Source organism: Mytilus edulis, chromosome 4 (genome assembly GCF_963676685.1).
Source record: "Mytilus edulis chromosome 4, xbMytEdul2.2, whole genome shotgun sequence".
Classification (NCBI taxonomy): Eukaryota; Metazoa; Mollusca; class Bivalvia; order Mytilida; family Mytilidae; genus Mytilus; species Mytilus edulis.
In genome coordinates this window covers 78,952,699-78,970,451 of record NC_092347.1, presented here as the reverse complement: position 1 = coordinate 78,970,451, position 17,753 = coordinate 78,952,699, and the positions used below count along the sequence as shown (strand labels likewise).

General features: G+C 31.2%; 1 protein-coding gene across 1 annotated transcript; it reads right to left on the bottom strand.

The window, feature by feature from the left end:
* Positions 1 to 1,830: 1,830 nt before the first annotated feature.
* Positions 1,831 to 11,346, bottom strand: LOC139520631 (polycomb group RING finger protein 3-like). The gene is made up of 8 exons (XM_071313455.1): positions 11,189 to 11,346; positions 8,079 to 8,218; positions 7,383 to 7,479; positions 6,325 to 6,380; positions 5,757 to 5,816; positions 5,162 to 5,391; positions 4,194 to 4,274; positions 1,831 to 2,832 (listed from the first exon to the last, which is right to left on the bottom strand). Exons 2-8 carry the CDS (start codon positions 8,185 to 8,187, stop codon positions 2,785 to 2,787), a joined length of 681 nt encoding a protein of 226 aa, XP_071169556.1. The 5' UTR covers positions 8,188 to 8,218; positions 11,189 to 11,346; the 3' UTR covers positions 1,831 to 2,784.
* Positions 11,347 to 17,753: the final 6,407 nt, after the last annotated feature.

Here is a 17,753-nt window from a genome sequence, read left to right as displayed (position 1 = left end):
TGAATCATTACAACATGTCCTTTCTTTTCAGAAACAATGCCAAATTTAAGCATTTCAGGATAAAGACTTCATTGCATTTGTTAATACATTTTTATTTTTTTTCATACACTGTTATTAACTGGTCTCTGGAATATTGTGAACAAACCTACTTTTGTGAGTGATTTACTGTCATTTCTTATGCAGGTAGAAAAGTAATGTGAATAAATTGTCGCAAATATGTCAAGCTTCTCTTGTATGAATAAGCCAACCAAGAAAATCTTGAAAACAAATGATGAAACAAGCCTAAAAATTATTAACAATTTTTAATAATATGAATATAAAATGTCAATGATTCTGTACATGAAACTTGCATGATCAGGTTTTACATAAAAAGCATACCACAGCCATGTATCATACAACTGCAGGTTCAACAAAGAAACAAAATGTAAGTTTCAATGAAACTGATGAAAAGGGTTTTTTGGCAATGAGATCTCAAATTAAATGAAACTTTAATATATAGAAATTAACTGGGACCAATATTTTTTAGCATAGTAATGTTAAAAATGGTTCTATTTCTTTTTCTAGCATAATTTTGCATAAATGAATACTTATTTTATCACCAGGATCATTTTGTAAACCATAGAACAGAAATTCATGAAACTTTTATAGATGGTCAAGTACATTTTGTATGTACTATGCAGATATGCATATCCACAAGAAAATAATATGATTACATTTTTTTTTCTCTAGGAGTTATGCCCTTTGGACTTAGTCCATTATGACCCAAATATATTACTGCAACAGTTTGTCATTGCAAGTTCATTGAATCCCAATAACATAATTTCATTATTTAAACTTTGTAGATAACAAGGACATACTATGTAGATATTCAAACCACAGGAAATTATGATTCAACTTTTTTATAAATCTATAAATATTTCACTTAACTTAAAGTCATATGAAACGAGTGAGTGGTGAAAAATAATGTTTTTCCAATTCTTGAACCAATGCATGTATATATCACAAACTAAGTCCTCTGTGCACGATTTTATCATTATTTACGCAAATATATCGTATAATCGTCAATTTTTTTTTCTCTCTGTCTGTTATGATTTAACAAGTATGGCTGCTCATTAAATGCCGTGTTTTGAAGCCGAAGTTTACCGATTGTCACCTTATAGTAAATAAATAACAAAAAGCATGGGTATTGAGCACGTGTTTAGCATGTACAATCAGATAATTGTTTATTTTAATGACAGATTCATGCATATTGCAATCACCGGATTTTTACGAGGAGGGTTACGCTCAGGTCACTATGCATACGGAAAATATGTCGGCGAATTGCTTCCTGGAAGCAAGCAATTAAAAATAAGTAAACTTCTTCTAAATGTGGACAAATTAAAGAATTTTCCTCAGAAAAAAGTATATGTACAAAAGTTTTATAATGAAAACTATCCATTTAGTTATAAAAAACAGATGCATATTTTTTTTTAATTTGAGGTTTCATATGACTTTAAGGGATGATTTACCTCATAGAAATAAGAAATGACTGAACAGTAAGCAAACCTCTCTGTATAAATAAGTTGTAGTAGATAAATGTATACTGACAACAGTCTACATCTGTTAAAACACAGATTAAAATCATCCCTGAACTAATCCAAATCAAAGAATAGAAAACTAATATATAAAGGATAATTATACACAAAATAACATGTTACCTCGTGGAACAAGCACCATTAATAAATATATGCTTTCTTTTAAAATGATTTACTCTAAACTACTTCATAAATAAAGGCCCAACAAATAAACATGCTTTTACACTCTTCTTTAGAAAAACAAAGTAAGGAGGAAGAAATTTCTTTTCTTTTCATTTAATTGTAAAATTGGGAAAATCTGTTATTTTGTCAATACTTTCTACAAAAGGCCTCAATTTTAAAAAACTTATGGGCAGGCTTTTTAGGCATCAAATAAATCAAGTAGGGAAACCCTGATCACAACTATTTTTATTTAGCATTAGAGTTAAATACTGAAATACTTTGATACGTTTTCCTTTAGCTGTCGTTAATTACAACATTGTTTAAGAATATATAATATGTAAAAGCATTTGTAATCAGGTGAAAGAAAAATCATAGTTAATTGAGGCATTTAGAACTGGACATGCAAAGTTTTTTCTCATAATTTTAACATTTGTTTGTATTTTGCATTGTTCAGAATGTGATTTCAGCCATGGTGGATCAGTTGAAATATATGCAGTAATAGCTGACTTTTAATGGTCATAAAATTATTTTTTAACTTTTTTTTTCTAGATAAAAATTCTGTAATTTGCTGAAGATTATTTTATATCAAATTAAATTTCAGTTGAAACTACACAATTTTTCTGTTAGTTTAAAAATAAATAAATTTTAATCCAAAGACTATTAACAACAGTTTTTTGCAAAAAAGAAAATATCATAAAAACATTAACTCAATAAATATAAATTGCATAAATACAAAACAATAAATTAAGAGGCAGTCTATTTAAACATGTGACAACTCCAGGAAAGCAAACTCATCATATCACTTATATTCTTGGCTGAACTTGTCAATCAATGTATTGTCTAAATGACTTTAGTTATCTGCAACCCTGTGGTAAAATATATTTGACTGGATTCCTCCTTATCCAAAATGATAGTGAAATGATAAATAACAAAAGTTTTATTTAACACAGCATTGAATGCTTTGGTATCTGCAGATGTCCTCCAAGTCCTTTATACATATGTATTTGTCTATGAAGAACAGGAAATTAAGCACTTAAAAGTCTTCTCATCAGTACTCGATAGTTTTTGGTCTGTAATGAAGAACAAGTGGTCCATCCTAGGAAAAAATAAATTAAAATTGAAACAATAATTTAGATAAATATAAGATTTGTATGTTTGCTTAAATTGCAGATGAATCTGAAGTGTATTTGTCAATAAATTTGAATTGCATTTTCCCAAATAGCTCTTTTAATGCAATACATGATGTTATAAACAAAAAATTAAAAGGAATTTTTCAGGATTAAAAAAATATATAAAAAATTTACACGACTTTTATTGCTCAACAAAATAGTTGAAATAAAAATAAGGTACTTTGGATGAAACTTTCCTATCAAATTGTAAAATGAGAATCAATATCTCTCTCTACCAGCATACTATTGCTATTATTACTATTGAGTAATTTGATAATCTCCCATTTATATTTTGGATATAACTAATAGTTCAAATTTCTATACACTATTCCATATTACACATTAAAGTTTGAACAAAAATTGTGTAAACCTTATATTTTGGCAATGAAATCAACTTGGTATACTGTTGCATTTTACATTTCTCTTGTGAACTAAGTAATGGTTTAACAAGAGGCTGTCACAACGACAGCAAACCGGATTTATTAATATTTATTTGTGTCCTGGCAATATCACAAGAACCATTACTGATGAATGGTGAAAGTGAAAATCGTCAATATCAAATTTGACCTCCATTTTGTCATCAGTATCAACATATTAAAATTTGAAAAGCTTAGATTAAATGGTTCATGAGTAAATGCAACAACGTGAATGGAAACGCCATTTTACAATCTTTCAGGAACCATAACGCCTGAACGGTAAAAGTCAAAATCGTCATTATTGAACTTGACCTCTATTTTGTCATCAGTAACAACATATCAAAATTTCAAAAGCTTTGGTTGAATGGTTCATGAGAAAATGCACGGACACGACTGGAAACACCATTTTTCAATCTTTCAAGACCCATAACTCCTGAACGGTAAAAGTCAAAATCGTCATTATTTAACTTGACCTCTATTTTGTCATCAGTAACAACATATCAAAATTTGGGAAGCTTTGGTAGAACAGTTCATGTGTAAATGCACGGACACAACTGGAAACTCCATTTTTCAATCTTTCAAGAACCATAACTCCTGAACGGTACAAGTCAAAATCGCCATTATTAAACTTGACCTTCATTTAGTTGTCAGTAACAACATATTAAAATTTTAAAAGCTTTGGTTGAAAGGTTCATGAGTTAATGCACGGACAACATTTGATTGCCGCCCGCCCGACTGCCGACCGCCCGGCCGCCCGCGTTACATCCCCAAATCAATAACCGACATTTTTGTCACAAAAATCCGGTTAATAAAATTAAGATCAAGAAAATCATAAATGAAAAAGAAGCATTTTTAACCCAGGAATTTCTTACCTTTTGTCTTTTTCTTGTAATTGCTACAAATTTAAGTGTATGATATTTCCCTAACAGTTCATCATTACACAAAATCTCGATCTGAAATTAAACAACATAATATTTAATGAAAAACAACTACTTTCACTTTCATACAAAATTAAAATTGAGAATGGAAATGGGGAATGTGTCAAAGAGACAACAGCCTGACCATAGAACAGACAACAGCAGAAGGTCACCAACAGGTCTTCAATGCAGTGAGAAATTCCTGCACCCGGAGGTGTCCTTCAGCTGGCCCCTAAACAAATATATATACTAGTTCAGTGATAATGAACGCCATACTAAACTCCAAATTGTACACAAGAAACTAAAAGTATATATAGTCGAACAAGATCACATTTTCTTGTTCATCAAAACCATGATCTGGGTCAAAATCTTAATTTGGCATGTATATTTTTAAGGTTCAAATAATAATGAACATATGTGCTTAATTTCAAATTTAAGTGTTTACAACTTCTTGGTATTTAAACTATATCAAATTCATATGAATAAAAAACTTTTCTAAAATCTGTAAATGAACTCTTTAAAACTTTAAATTCTTTATAGCAAAAATAACATGAGTAATTGCCATTTAATACTCATTCAACAGTATCAATTAATATGAATTGCTTCTACACTTCACTTTTATTAGGCACCTACAGTATACTCTAGCAACCCCAATTTCTTAATTCAAATCATATCCACAATATACAATTTCATCTTTGCTGGTTATTCTATACTTTTATATTTCATATGGAGGCTAAAAAAATCTTCTCCTCTGAAAGTTCTCATCCATCAATTTAAGAGTCAAAGATTGGTGACCAAACTGATAACAAATATTTGTGCAAGTAAATTAAACACACATAATTATCATCATGCTGTGATAACTAAAGTATCAGCTAAAATGTAAAGGCACTTGAATTTTTGTAACTATTTTGTAGACTACTTACATCTGTAAATCTCTTAATATCATCAAATAATTTGAGTGCAATGAATTTCTTCAGATGGCTAACTGTTGCCTGTGAAGATAATCGTAAGAATTTCCTGCGTAGACATTTCATGTCTAGATCCTGTCCTTCTAAACATACATTCACTTGTTCATCATTTCTATGATAGTCATTGTTTTCTTCTTTTTCTACTGGTTCTTTTTTTATTTCCGTTTCAGTAAGTAGAGGTTCTTCTACAATGATACAGGTATAAACATTTTATATATTGAATTTCTACAACTATACAAAACTTTTGACATCAAAGGCTGATAACTAACTCTACATCTTTAAGGAGATACATGTACAAACATAATTTGGGTTTTCTTACCTTTTAAATTGGCAACATATCTGACCAAATAATGTTAATTAAACATAAAGGATTTTAGAACTCATTGATGAGTCATATTATATTTCACTTTTTATACTGCACTCAATATGATAATTAAAGTAACATTACATGATACATGTATTTAAATGTCATATTTTAAAATTTTAAAATTTACACTTTATGAATAATTGACTCTGGTATTTTAAATTAAGTTTTTTACAATTAGCTCACCTGTTGGTTCTGGTTTTATTCCTCTTGCTTTGTAAAACTTTTCTTTACATTTTGCTTCTTCTGTGGAAGTAAAATAATACAAATGTATGAACACATGATTATATCTGTGAAATTCATATTTGTTCAACATTGAATACCCTTATAAAATTAGTTGTCTGATAAAAATATAATTTTTGTTTTTTTGTTCATTTCAACCATAACAATTTCATGTTTACAGTTTCATTGTTGTAGAAAACCACATTGTTGGTAATAACCAATAGAGTTTGGTACATTTTGTAAGTACATGTTTTGGGTAACAGACAACTTTTATCATATTCAATAACATGAAATCCATATATCTATTCATGCAAATACTTGGACATGCCACTTACAAAAAACAGTGTGGTGATAGGCTGAAGTGAAATGTACAAGTTGATATCAAACAGACCACAAACGACAACATCTTGAAGTGAAAATATAATGTATTGTTGGATCATTCTTATAAAATTTTGCACAGATTTACTGATTTTCTCTAAATGTAAAATTTTCTAAGATCAAATCACAAATTTTAGATGAAACATCTACATACTTTCTTGTAACTTGGGTACCAGCTTGTACACAATATCTTGCATGGTACGGTCATGACTAAAAATAAAAATGCAATATCTTTAAAATAAATCATTTCAGTTGAAATAAATCAAAGAAAAATTCTCGTTTGAATTGTTTTTCATTTGTCATTTGGGGGCCTTTTGTACACATATGCTAACTATGCAGTATGGGCTTTGCTCATTGTTGAAGGCCTATAATTGTTAATTTATGTGTCATTTGGTCTCTTGTGGAGAGTTGTCTCATTAGCAATCATACCACATCTTCTTTTTTATATTAACAAAATTGAATTCAAAAAGTTTTTCTATTGCATCATACTATGCAATAACTTATTTTGAAGATAGATCAGTCTGAAACACATGAAAATATATAAACTAGTCAATTTCTAGTCTGTATACAAAACACTGATTTCTGATAGATAAAATTGACAGTACATGTATGTACGTAACAATGTAAACATATGGTGAGGTAAATATTTTATGTCTATACTTTTACACACAGTCTAGAAAGAAAGCTGCCTCTAAGGTAGTCACAGACCATCTCTACATTTTCTTTTAAATATCTAAATAAATAATGTACTGATCACAGAAGTGCTAGCAGTACCAATACATTGTATACACAACTTATGAGATTCTGATTGAATTCACTATACAGACAGTACTATAATTAGAAATGGTAGCATGATATAGCTCCTACATAAATATTACTTAAAATGATCTTTAATTGCAATAGTCCATTTGTCAATTACTGATTTGATTCTGTTATTACCATGATTACACACTTTTTAAACAAACTACTTCCTTTTGTCAATCGTAGACTGGTTCCATACCGGACAAAATTAATAGCTTTTGGCAATGCAAAGCATGATGAATTCAAAGTGATGTATAGCCATTGTAAATATTAATTAATGTCCCTCATAAGGGAGACAACTAAAAAGGGATCTCTAATTACAGGGTCAATAACAGGAATTGGCAAATAGCCTATTGGCTGTTATACCAATATGATATACTTATATGTGTATATATGAGAATGTTATGTTACCTGATATAATTTAATGGATGACTTTGGTGTATCAAAATTCCACACTTTGGACATTTGTTGTGCTCATGTAAATACTTCACCAGACATGTCTTGCAGACTGAAATACACATATTATTACATTCATATACATTTCATAAATATTATTTTGCCATTCTTATTGGTCAATAGTTTTATGAATTTGATTTTTTTACCCAATAAAAATCTATCACTCAATGCACATGCCTGCAATTACCAAGAAAACATTCAAAAAATTCTATATACTGTATACCAAAACATGCATTTGTCCCTGCTTGTAAATATGCATGAGTCAACTTCCACATACAGATGCAGGATTACTGTAGATGAGACAGTTTTCTGATTATAAGCATTTATGTGGGGGGCATAAAAATGTCATGGCTGCCGCTTTTATAAGCTGCAACATTACTGTGAAAACTTTTAAAAAAAAACAGTATCCAGAATGTTAATTGCATTATTATAAGATCAATATATGAACAAAATTTCTCATACTTTTGGATTTTCTCAGTTGAGAATGTTATTATTTATGACAATGTGGTGTGTATAAGTTAAAACATAGAAAGTCTCATTTAAAGTTATAGCATACTTTTTAGAATTAAAAATTTTGTGCTTTCAGAATATTTTCTTCGTTTACATTCCCATATAATGTAACAATACTTCAAACTACTATACCATACTTACATGTATGTAAACATTCAGTTATAGTTGTTGCTTCAATAAGATATCCTCGACACAATGTACATGTTATATGAGTATTGACAGTTTTCAGTTTTACTCTTTTTTCCATCATTTTGGTATTTTGGTGAAGGTTCTCATTATAGCTGTAATTGTAAAATTGTAAACCTGAATGAAATCTGCATTACTTATATAAGTATTGCTGCTCACCTACATGTACAAATGCTATTGTTATAGTTAAAATATACAGCCCAGTATACATGTACATGTATATAAAATTTCAGCAAAAAATTAAACATTTGTTTTTTCATTACAAATTTTATTTGTTACACTATCAGTTATTACTTTATGATATAATACATAAATTAACCAAAATAATCGATTCGGTTTGACCCCAGATGACTTTTAAAATTTTGATATCATTGAAAAAGCTCCAAATTATCTCCCTTTGGTGCAAAAATGATATTTTTTGGCATTAAAATTGAAACATCTTTTTTAACTTATTGGTGACCTATATTTTTTATTATTGTTTTCAAATAAGCTTAACATTTACTAAATAATTGCAAAATTTAAGCGATTTCTGTAATTAAGATCTTTTTTTATTTCGATATTACCTCTTTTTCTCCTATTAGTTCAACAGAAAAAAAGTACTTTTACAAAAATGTATTCTTCTTTCGAAGGCAGATAGTGAGCGTAAATGATCGGTGACCCCTCTTTTTTATTTCATTTTTCTATTAGTTATAGGATAAAGTTTATTTATAGAAAAAGATAGCGAAATCTTACATTAAATAAAAAAATTGATTTAGATGTGAGCCCCTTAAACCAATATCTCTTCATTCTTGTAGTGGGAATCCTTTCAAAAAGATCTGGTTTGTTGTTAAATCAACAAATAAACAAACAAGAGTGCACACGTTGAAAAATCTTGCCTATTTTAAATTTACTTATCATTGGCCTTTAGTTGAAGGTTGTAACATAAAGGTTTTACTACAAGCATCACATAAACTTTACATTATCAATGTTCTATGAAAATGATACAGACTGAACTCAGTTGCCTATTGTTATTAGTACCAGTATTTGATAAACCAACCAAAACACAAAATCCTAACATTGACAAATGAACCATGAAAATAAAGTCAAGATCAGATGAAACCGACCAGACTGATATGTACCCCTTACATTCATTGCATACATCACATATAGTTGACCTACTGCTTATAGAATGTGACAAACTGATCTAATAATGTACCTTGTCCTAAGTCAGAAATCTGATGTACAGCATTGTACAGTAGTTGTCGTTTGTTTATGTAAGTTATATGTGTTTCTCGTTTCTTGGTTTTTTATATAGATCAGACTGTTGGTTTTCCCGTTTGAATGGTTTTACACTAGTAATTTTGGGGCCCTTTATAGCTTGTTGTTCGGTGTGAGCCAAAACTCCGTGTTGAAGGCTGTACATTGACCTATAATGGTTTACTTTTATAAATTGTTATTTGGATGGAGAGTTGTCTCATTGGCACTCATACCAATTTTCAATCTGGAATTTTCAGCTGTTTTAAGCAGCACATACATGTACAACCATTCCATTTGGGACATCTGTTTCAGGAAACTAGATTTATTTTTCACAGAATTAGAGTTGTAGCGCATACAATACTTCCATCATTTAAGAATCATATCAAATCCCATGATGAGCAGAATTGATCCATGCAATTTATTTAAAAGTGTTGTCTGCCTAAAGAGAGGAATAATAGTAGAATTGCATCATGTCCCTGAAAATAAGTGATATGGTATAAAGTGAGATACCTTCTCTCTATAAAAATATGTGCGACTGCTGTAAATAGTAAACTTTAATTTGATAGTAAAAACAACTTTATTTCTACAAAAACATAATAATTGTCATAATAACAGGAATATAAAACAGTAATTGAAACTAGAGGCTCCAAAGAGCCTGTGTAGCTCACCTTGGTATATGTGCATATTAAGCAAAGGACATGAATGGATTCATAACAAATTGTGTTTTGGTGACCATGTGTTTGTAGATTTTACTTTACTGGTAATTCTTGCTGCTTACAATTATCTCTATCTATAATAAACTTGGCCCCGTACTTACAGAGGAAAATATTTTGTAAAAATTTACAAAATTTATGAAAATTGTTAAAAATTGACTATAAAGGGCAATTACTCCATGGATCAATCATCAATTGACCATTTTGGTCATGTTCACTTATTTGTAGGTCTTACTTTGCTGTACATTATTGCTGTTTACAGTTTATCTCTTTCTATAATAATATTGAAGATAATAACCTAACCAAAAGCTGCAAAATTTTCTTAAAATTACCAATTCAGGGGTAGCAATCCAACAATGGGTTGTGTGATTGGACTGAAAATTTCAGGGCAGATAGATCTTCACCTAACAAACAATTGTATAATATTTCGCATTGGGTCGTGGTGAGAACGTGATGGTCGTAATAATGACTTAATAACGTCGCTGGGAGATTGTAGCGTAGTCTCTCCGAATAGAATCATGCACTCGCTACAATGGTACAGCGACCTTTGCGATCTTAATAGGATCTCACTACGCTTCTACTGCGACCTGATTAAGCCACAACTGCACCACGATTGTTTTGAACATGTTCTAAGTTGGCCACGCTCATCACAATCTTGAAGACCTCACCACGACCGTGATACGACCTTACTGCGATCTACACTATCGTACTACGATCATTAAAATTAGTAGTTTCAGAGGAGAAGATTTTTGTAAAAGTTTACGGATGCAGGACGCTGGACGACAGACACCAAGTGATGAGAAAAGCTCACTTGGCACTTTTGGCCACGTGAGCTAAAAATGATTGATTGGTTGTTAGTTGCTTAACGTCCAGTGGCAAATGTTTCATGCATGTTCAGGACGAAATTGAAAAAATATCACTGTCACTGATATTAGAAAAAAGGGAGAGGGCTATAACAAAATTGTCATACCACCATGTACATATGCTAGTTACTCTAGTAATCAATAAGATCTTGCAGGTCAGGGGGAAATAAATATGGGATAGGTTGTTCAGTTGTTACCGATAAATAAAATCGAGCAGATGGTTCAGTTTAAAGTAAGGTATATTAAAAATTACCATGATTCTTTTTTCGTTTGTTTAAGGATTTTTCTGTTGGTATGGAAATCAATGTGTTTGTAAGTGTGTTTCCCCAGAAATATAACAGAGTAGAAAAATCATCAGTGCTTTGTTGTGAACTGGTTCTGTTTCCGAAACCAGTTCCGATTACAGGTTTATAATACAGCTTTATTGATTGGCCAATTATATATCTTTAAACCAATCACAAATATTTTTACACTACCATAAGTACCACCCTTTACCGTCTTTCCCTTTACAAGTGCTCGCTATAAATCATATGTTGGATTACTTACTTATGAAATTTCCTATAAACAAAACTGGAAACTTTTTGGAATTTTTTACTATGGTACCAATGATAATCAATTGACGTACTGCCAGAGACATAATTTTATATAACACATCGTCACATGTATTATCATAATTTATTTAGCTTGATTCTGACGGTACGCACTGAAACCCGGACCGGACCGGACTCCGTGAAGTTTTATTTCTCTATCGATGTCTATAGTTTGCGAATACACCAAGTCCGGGGTTACTTTTGGTCACCATCCGGACTTGCCTATTACATTTAATTTTTTCGTTTAACGGATAAATATCTTATAACTTTCTGATGTATTACATGCTTGATCAAATGTCCCGTCAATATACTTTACGACAATAAACAGTTTACATACAGTTAGTCGTCGTAATGCAATACACGAAGGTATAGTAAACTTCAAGTTAGTCCGGGGTCATGTCAGGTCACAGTCCGGACTCACCTGTTCAAGATTGTGTATTACATTGTTGAACGCCGCTTAAGTGTCGTTTATTGATTTTTCCGATGACATTTGAATAACTTACGAAATAGAGAAATGAATAAAGGAAAAGTAAAAAGCAAAAAGGGGGAAAAAATCTTTCAATTAAACAAATAATTTAGTATATTTATATACCATCCGTATACTCCTGGTCCGGGGTTATATCAGGTCACAGTCCGGACTCGCCTAATATTAATTTGTTGATTATCGGGTAAACGTCTTTTATTAATGTTTCCGACGAAAAATCAAAGTGGTAAAAAATCCACAGTCCGGGTCCGGCATTAAGTCCGAGTCCGGCGGCCAGTCCGGGTCCGGGTCCGGGTTTCATACCAAAGTCCGGGTCCGGGTTTCATACCAAAGTCCGGGTCCGGAGTCCGGTCCGGTCCGGGTTTCAGTGCGTACCAATTCTGACCTGGGGAACAGTATATCTAACATATATGTTCCTGTTCTGACCAATGCTTATATTCCAAATATATATTTATATGCCTCTATTATTGTTGTTGTTCCCAATTATGTAAATCAATTGTATCTGATTTTATGCCCTTTATGGGCCCTGTAATTTGGGAAATAAACATATTCTATTCTATTCTATTCTATTCTTTCATATCTTGGATAAAAAGGGGTCACATGACATTCAATTTTCTTCAGTTATAAATTCCATCGGTCATTAACAGAACAAAACGGACCAGAAAACCGGTCGTTAACGAATTTTAACATGATAATGACCGATGGGGCGTGGTCTCCGTCTGATAATGACCGTTGGGGCGTGGTTTCTGTCTGACAATGACCGTTGGGGCGTGGTTTCTTTGTTTAGAAAGATGTTCCTTTTCACATGTTTCTGTTAATAATATATTTAAGCTGTTGAATTGTTTATTATATGTTTTCGTTAATAATAAAATTAAAGAGAACTTGATTAAGTATTTATATACTGAAAAATTGCACTAAAATGAATGGCAGTATTACTACAACTGGTCCACTCTTTGGCATATAAAATGAATGGCAGTATGACTACGACTGGTCTTCACTCTTTGGCATGAAATCGTACAACTACTCGAGTTCGCTTTAGGCATTTTGAATTTATGAGAATTTTCCAAAACATGGTTTCTCAATGAAATAAACATAATAGTTCTTGAAAAACTGGTCATTATCGTGATACATGGACTGCCCGTAGGTGGTATTGACTGCGACGGCTCAGTCATTATCACTATCTTAGTCAATACCACGTACTGTCCTGTGGGCAGTCCATATATCACGATAAAGACCAGTTTTTCAAGAACTATTATATAAGTAATTGTTATAGGTATATATATTTCTTGAGATAGAAAACGAATGATACGAATAGGAACGTTTTATTAAGATTCGGTTCACATATAACTAGACAAACATAAACTCCTAATAGCTTTTTAACGAATATAAGATAACACAAACACAACATTAAAATACACAACAGTCACAAGATATATAACAGAACAGACATTTGAAATACTTGCAAAGCACTATTAAAATACTTATCTAACAAGAATATAATTTTCTTATACTTTGCCAAAATGAAGATTTTACTATGCTTTTTTCAAAAATACAATAAAAATATTTGTTTAAATAGTTTGTATGATACAATATATCATTAAGTTTTCTTTATATAAATAAACAGTCTAACAAATAAATCGCAAATCTGTCTCCAAATTTGCAGATTTGGGCAAATAATTAGACCAATTTTGTACTGCGATTGTACAATCCAAGATGGCGGTAAACCATGAATCTCCCTTATATGTCTCTGGTACTGCTAACAAGGATAACCATATTCTATTTCTCTGAGTAATTTATGGTTATTAATAAAAATTTTCATTTTATAAAATTGAGAATGGAAATGGGGAATGTCCCAAGGAGACAACAACCCGACCATAGAACAGACAACAGCAGAAGGTCACCAACAGGTCTTCAATGTTTCAATAGTTTTTTTTTGTGAAGAATGATCAAGAAAGTGATATAAAAATCATTATCATTGTTAACAGTATCAGTGAAATAAAATGTAAAATGAGAGAATTTGAAACAACTATAATGTCAATATAATTATGAAGATCTATGAACATTGTATGACTTTTATTATAATAAGCCGATATATAATCGAGATATTTCATATGATAACTTGATGAAGGAGTCATGTTGTCAAAAATAGTATTATAATAGATACAATATATTTATAATTTAACACTTTGATTCTTTTCAATGCGACATGTTTGTATTGTTCTCTTTCTATCGTTTTTTATCTATATGTTTCAAGTTATTCTCATGCGCGTAGCTACGTTTACGTCAAAACGCCCGGGCGTACACTTGAATTTTGAAATTTCTTTTTTTTTATCTAAATATAATAAGAAAGACTGGTCAAAAGCACATCAGCCTTGTGCTTCTCTCTTCAATGGATTGTAATTTTCAATAAAAAGGGACTAAATTTACTTTAATCAAATAGTTCATTTCATGATATGTGTTCCAATTTTCTGTAAAAGTCTGAATCTACTGTGAATTCTGCGTACTTTTCTTATATTGAAAGCAATTCATTGTCTGCTGAGATTCGATATGCGGTTTGCATTGTTGTCGAGCATGTGACTTATGTCGCAAAAGCGAGACATAGCGTCGTCAGCGCCGTCAATATTTAGGTTCCGAATGTGGACAAAGTTTTTTGAATGACTCTCTGTTAAAAAAAATGTTTATGATCAAAAGAGTACCCAGTGCAATATAATGCAATTAGTTCTTTAATTTCCCCCACATTTTAAGGATAAAGGGTATTTTTTATTTCTTAATTACATTAACTACTTGTCGAACCTTCATCGAAGATTATGAAAATTTGGAAGAAGTTTTTTCTATGATTAACGTCTAAAACAAAGTTTTGAAAGCATCTGTTTTCGTTCATTTTTCTGTTCTTTACTGATATCTGGACTTTTCTTTGCGCAATTAATTGTTTTACATGCTCAATTTATAAACCTTCATAAAATGTGATATATTGGCACACGTTAAATTCCAGATCAAGAAAATATAATAAAGAAAATTTTTGATTTTTTTTTAAATTCCTTGAAAAGACTGGTAAATTGATTCACTTCTTGTGGAAAGAAATCGTGTTCCAGAATTTTTTTTATATTGCATCTCTAAGAAATATTTTTTTCGTGTTCATTAAAAGGTGATTTTGTCGATTGTATGCTCACTCACGACTTTAAACAATTTGAAAGTAATATTGGTTTGAACGTTTTCTCTAAAACCAATGTCCGTTAGCTTCCAATTAACACGATGAATAAGTTCTCAAAATTAAACATAAAGATATACCATTTAGATTCAAAAGTATGTTACTATCAATGACTTTTTACTGACAGAAATGGTATGTCGTTCTCGATAACTCGATCGCTTTCGGGGGCTCCGTCCCCTCGAACCAACTAACAGCAGGGGGTTGGCATTGAGCGGTTTGTCACCCCCTCAGACCCCTCGCCAAGGTTCGGGCGTACACGTAAATATGACCCAGCTACGCCACTGATTCTCTAGCCTAGTAAAAAAACTATTGTTTGGATTTCAAACTCATAACTTATTCTTATTCTTATTTCTTGAAAACTGGTACAAATAGCACAGACATATGTACTGTAAAAAATATGTGGTATAATTACAAATGAAACAACTCTCCACAAGAGATCAAATGACACAGAAATTAACAGTTTTACGGTCTTCTACAAATAGCAAAGCCTAAGCCGCAGTCACAAATGTAAAACAATTCGAACGAGAGATCTAACGGCCTAATAAATGTACACAAAATGAACGAAAAACAAATATGTAACAAGGCACGGCAAAAAAAAAGAAGACAACCAATGAATCAGTAAACATCCAACACCCAATGGATTTATTGTAACATAAAAGACGTTTCGACAAATTGTAGATCCATGGAAGAACATATGAATAAATTATAACAATAATATTTAGTTTGCTTTTTATTTATTGATTACAAAATCAATATTAGTACCAATAAAACAATCTTCAAAGATCTAAATTAAATGACAGTAGAGTTGGTATTTGGTAACTTTTTAGAATAAGTTTATTTAAAGGATCGATAAGTTTGCCAGGATCGTTTCTAAATTTCTGGCCAAGGTAAACAATATCTCTGTAAAAATGAGGATGAACTATCCCGTTTGAAATAAGTTTTCTACGGGGACAACCGAACATCAAAACCAAAAACTCCAATTCCGTATAAGTTTTGGCACGGAGGGTAGACATCACATGGGACAACTAACAGAGAAAGATGTAAGCCACTGTCCAATCGCCAGATAATGTCTCAATAAACATCCACAGTCCGATCAGACGCCCCATCCTCCCGCGAATATGTTTCACGAAAACGCAAATGTGTCAGAAGTAATGTCGGTGTTTTTCTAATACACATAACTTTTATTTTAGGGAGTGACGTCCTTAGTGAAAAGCAAAGTAAAAACATGTAAAGTTTGAAATTTTGAATCCAAATGCCTTAATCAGCAACATATAGAACAACATTTTATTTTTTTAAATTTTGTATCAAAATGCCTTTATCAGCTATGTGTTAAAAAGAATAACGTTTTTCAAGTGCTATTTTTATTAAAATGCCTCCTAAGCGACACCTAAAGCCATGCACATGGTATTTTTTGCAATTTCAGTTGTACCAAATTTCATTTCATTTGCAACAAACTCTGGTTTTTAGTTAAAATTGTCTGAAACTATCTTAAGTATATAATAAAAACTCTACTTTATAGTCTCATTCATATTGAGTATTTAGAAAGATTTGACAATATATTGAAAGTTTGACTCTTCGAGTGAAATTGTTTCCAGAGATTTGCCCCTTACACTTTTTCATTGATCCTTGATAAATCTTAAAGGGAATTTGAATTAGTCGTAAGATTGCACATAGATAAAAATAATATATGAATTGTTTTCCTATATACAATGAATAGATATTTTAGGCAGGAAACTAATCGGATTTTCATCCATATATCATTACCAGCATTTGACAAAATAAATTATTAATAAAAGGAAATGCAAGTTTTGTCAAATTTTACAATTTTTTTCCATTTTTGCCTAAAACTCTTGAAAACTATAATACATACAGAGAAACATTTTAAAATTTAAAAAATGACCAGAAAGACAAGTTCTTCAAATAAGTTCATTGTCGAAATCGTCAGCCTATTTCTTATGGGAGTTGTTGCGCTTTGATTACGATTTTTATAATATTTTGCGTTTGTCCCTTACTTTTGAAATTTATAATAGGTAGATAGAAACCTAAAGTGGCAAAAATGATGGTATCGTGTTAACTTAAATAAGGATTTCTTTTTAACCCTCTTTTGAGTTTTGAGCAAAAAATGAAGAAGATAGAGAGAAACTGAACAGACTAGATGAGCAGCAACACAAGATCAACAAAACAGAGATTTTTTCTGATGTATTTGCTTCGCATCACAGAGCGGAGCTATTAGTTTCAGTCGAAATACACGCCATCTTCAATTACTGATCACGTATAGATTCTGTTTAGTTGCATTATTATGAGGCTGAGATACGCGGCAGCAACAGCTATTGGCGTAAATGAGATAAAGAATTACAGACTTTTCTCGACTACGTAGCATAAGACATCAAATGCCAGAAAATTAACTATGTGTTTTTCAGTTCCGATCAACTGTCATTAATTCATGTTCGTTTTATTATGCATTTCACAGATAAATTCAATATTGAAATATCAATTATTAATACGTGTTTATTTGCTTTGTTTCTCTGCGATTTGC

Excerpts from the sequence above, each read along its gene's own strand:
- LOC139520631 (XM_071313455.1), bottom strand. The coding sequence starts at position 8,187 with ATGATGGAAAAAAGAGTAAAACTGAAAACTGTCAATACTCATATAACA. Across the intron at positions 7,480-8,078 it reads AACTGAATGTTTACATACAT|TCTGCAAGACATGTCTGGTG; the intron begins GTAAGTATGGTA and ends TGTGTATTTCAG. Across the intron at positions 4,275-5,161 it reads ATATTAAGAGATTTACAGAT|ATCGAGATTTTGTGTAATGA; the intron begins GTAAGTAGTCTA and ends GTTTAATTTCAG.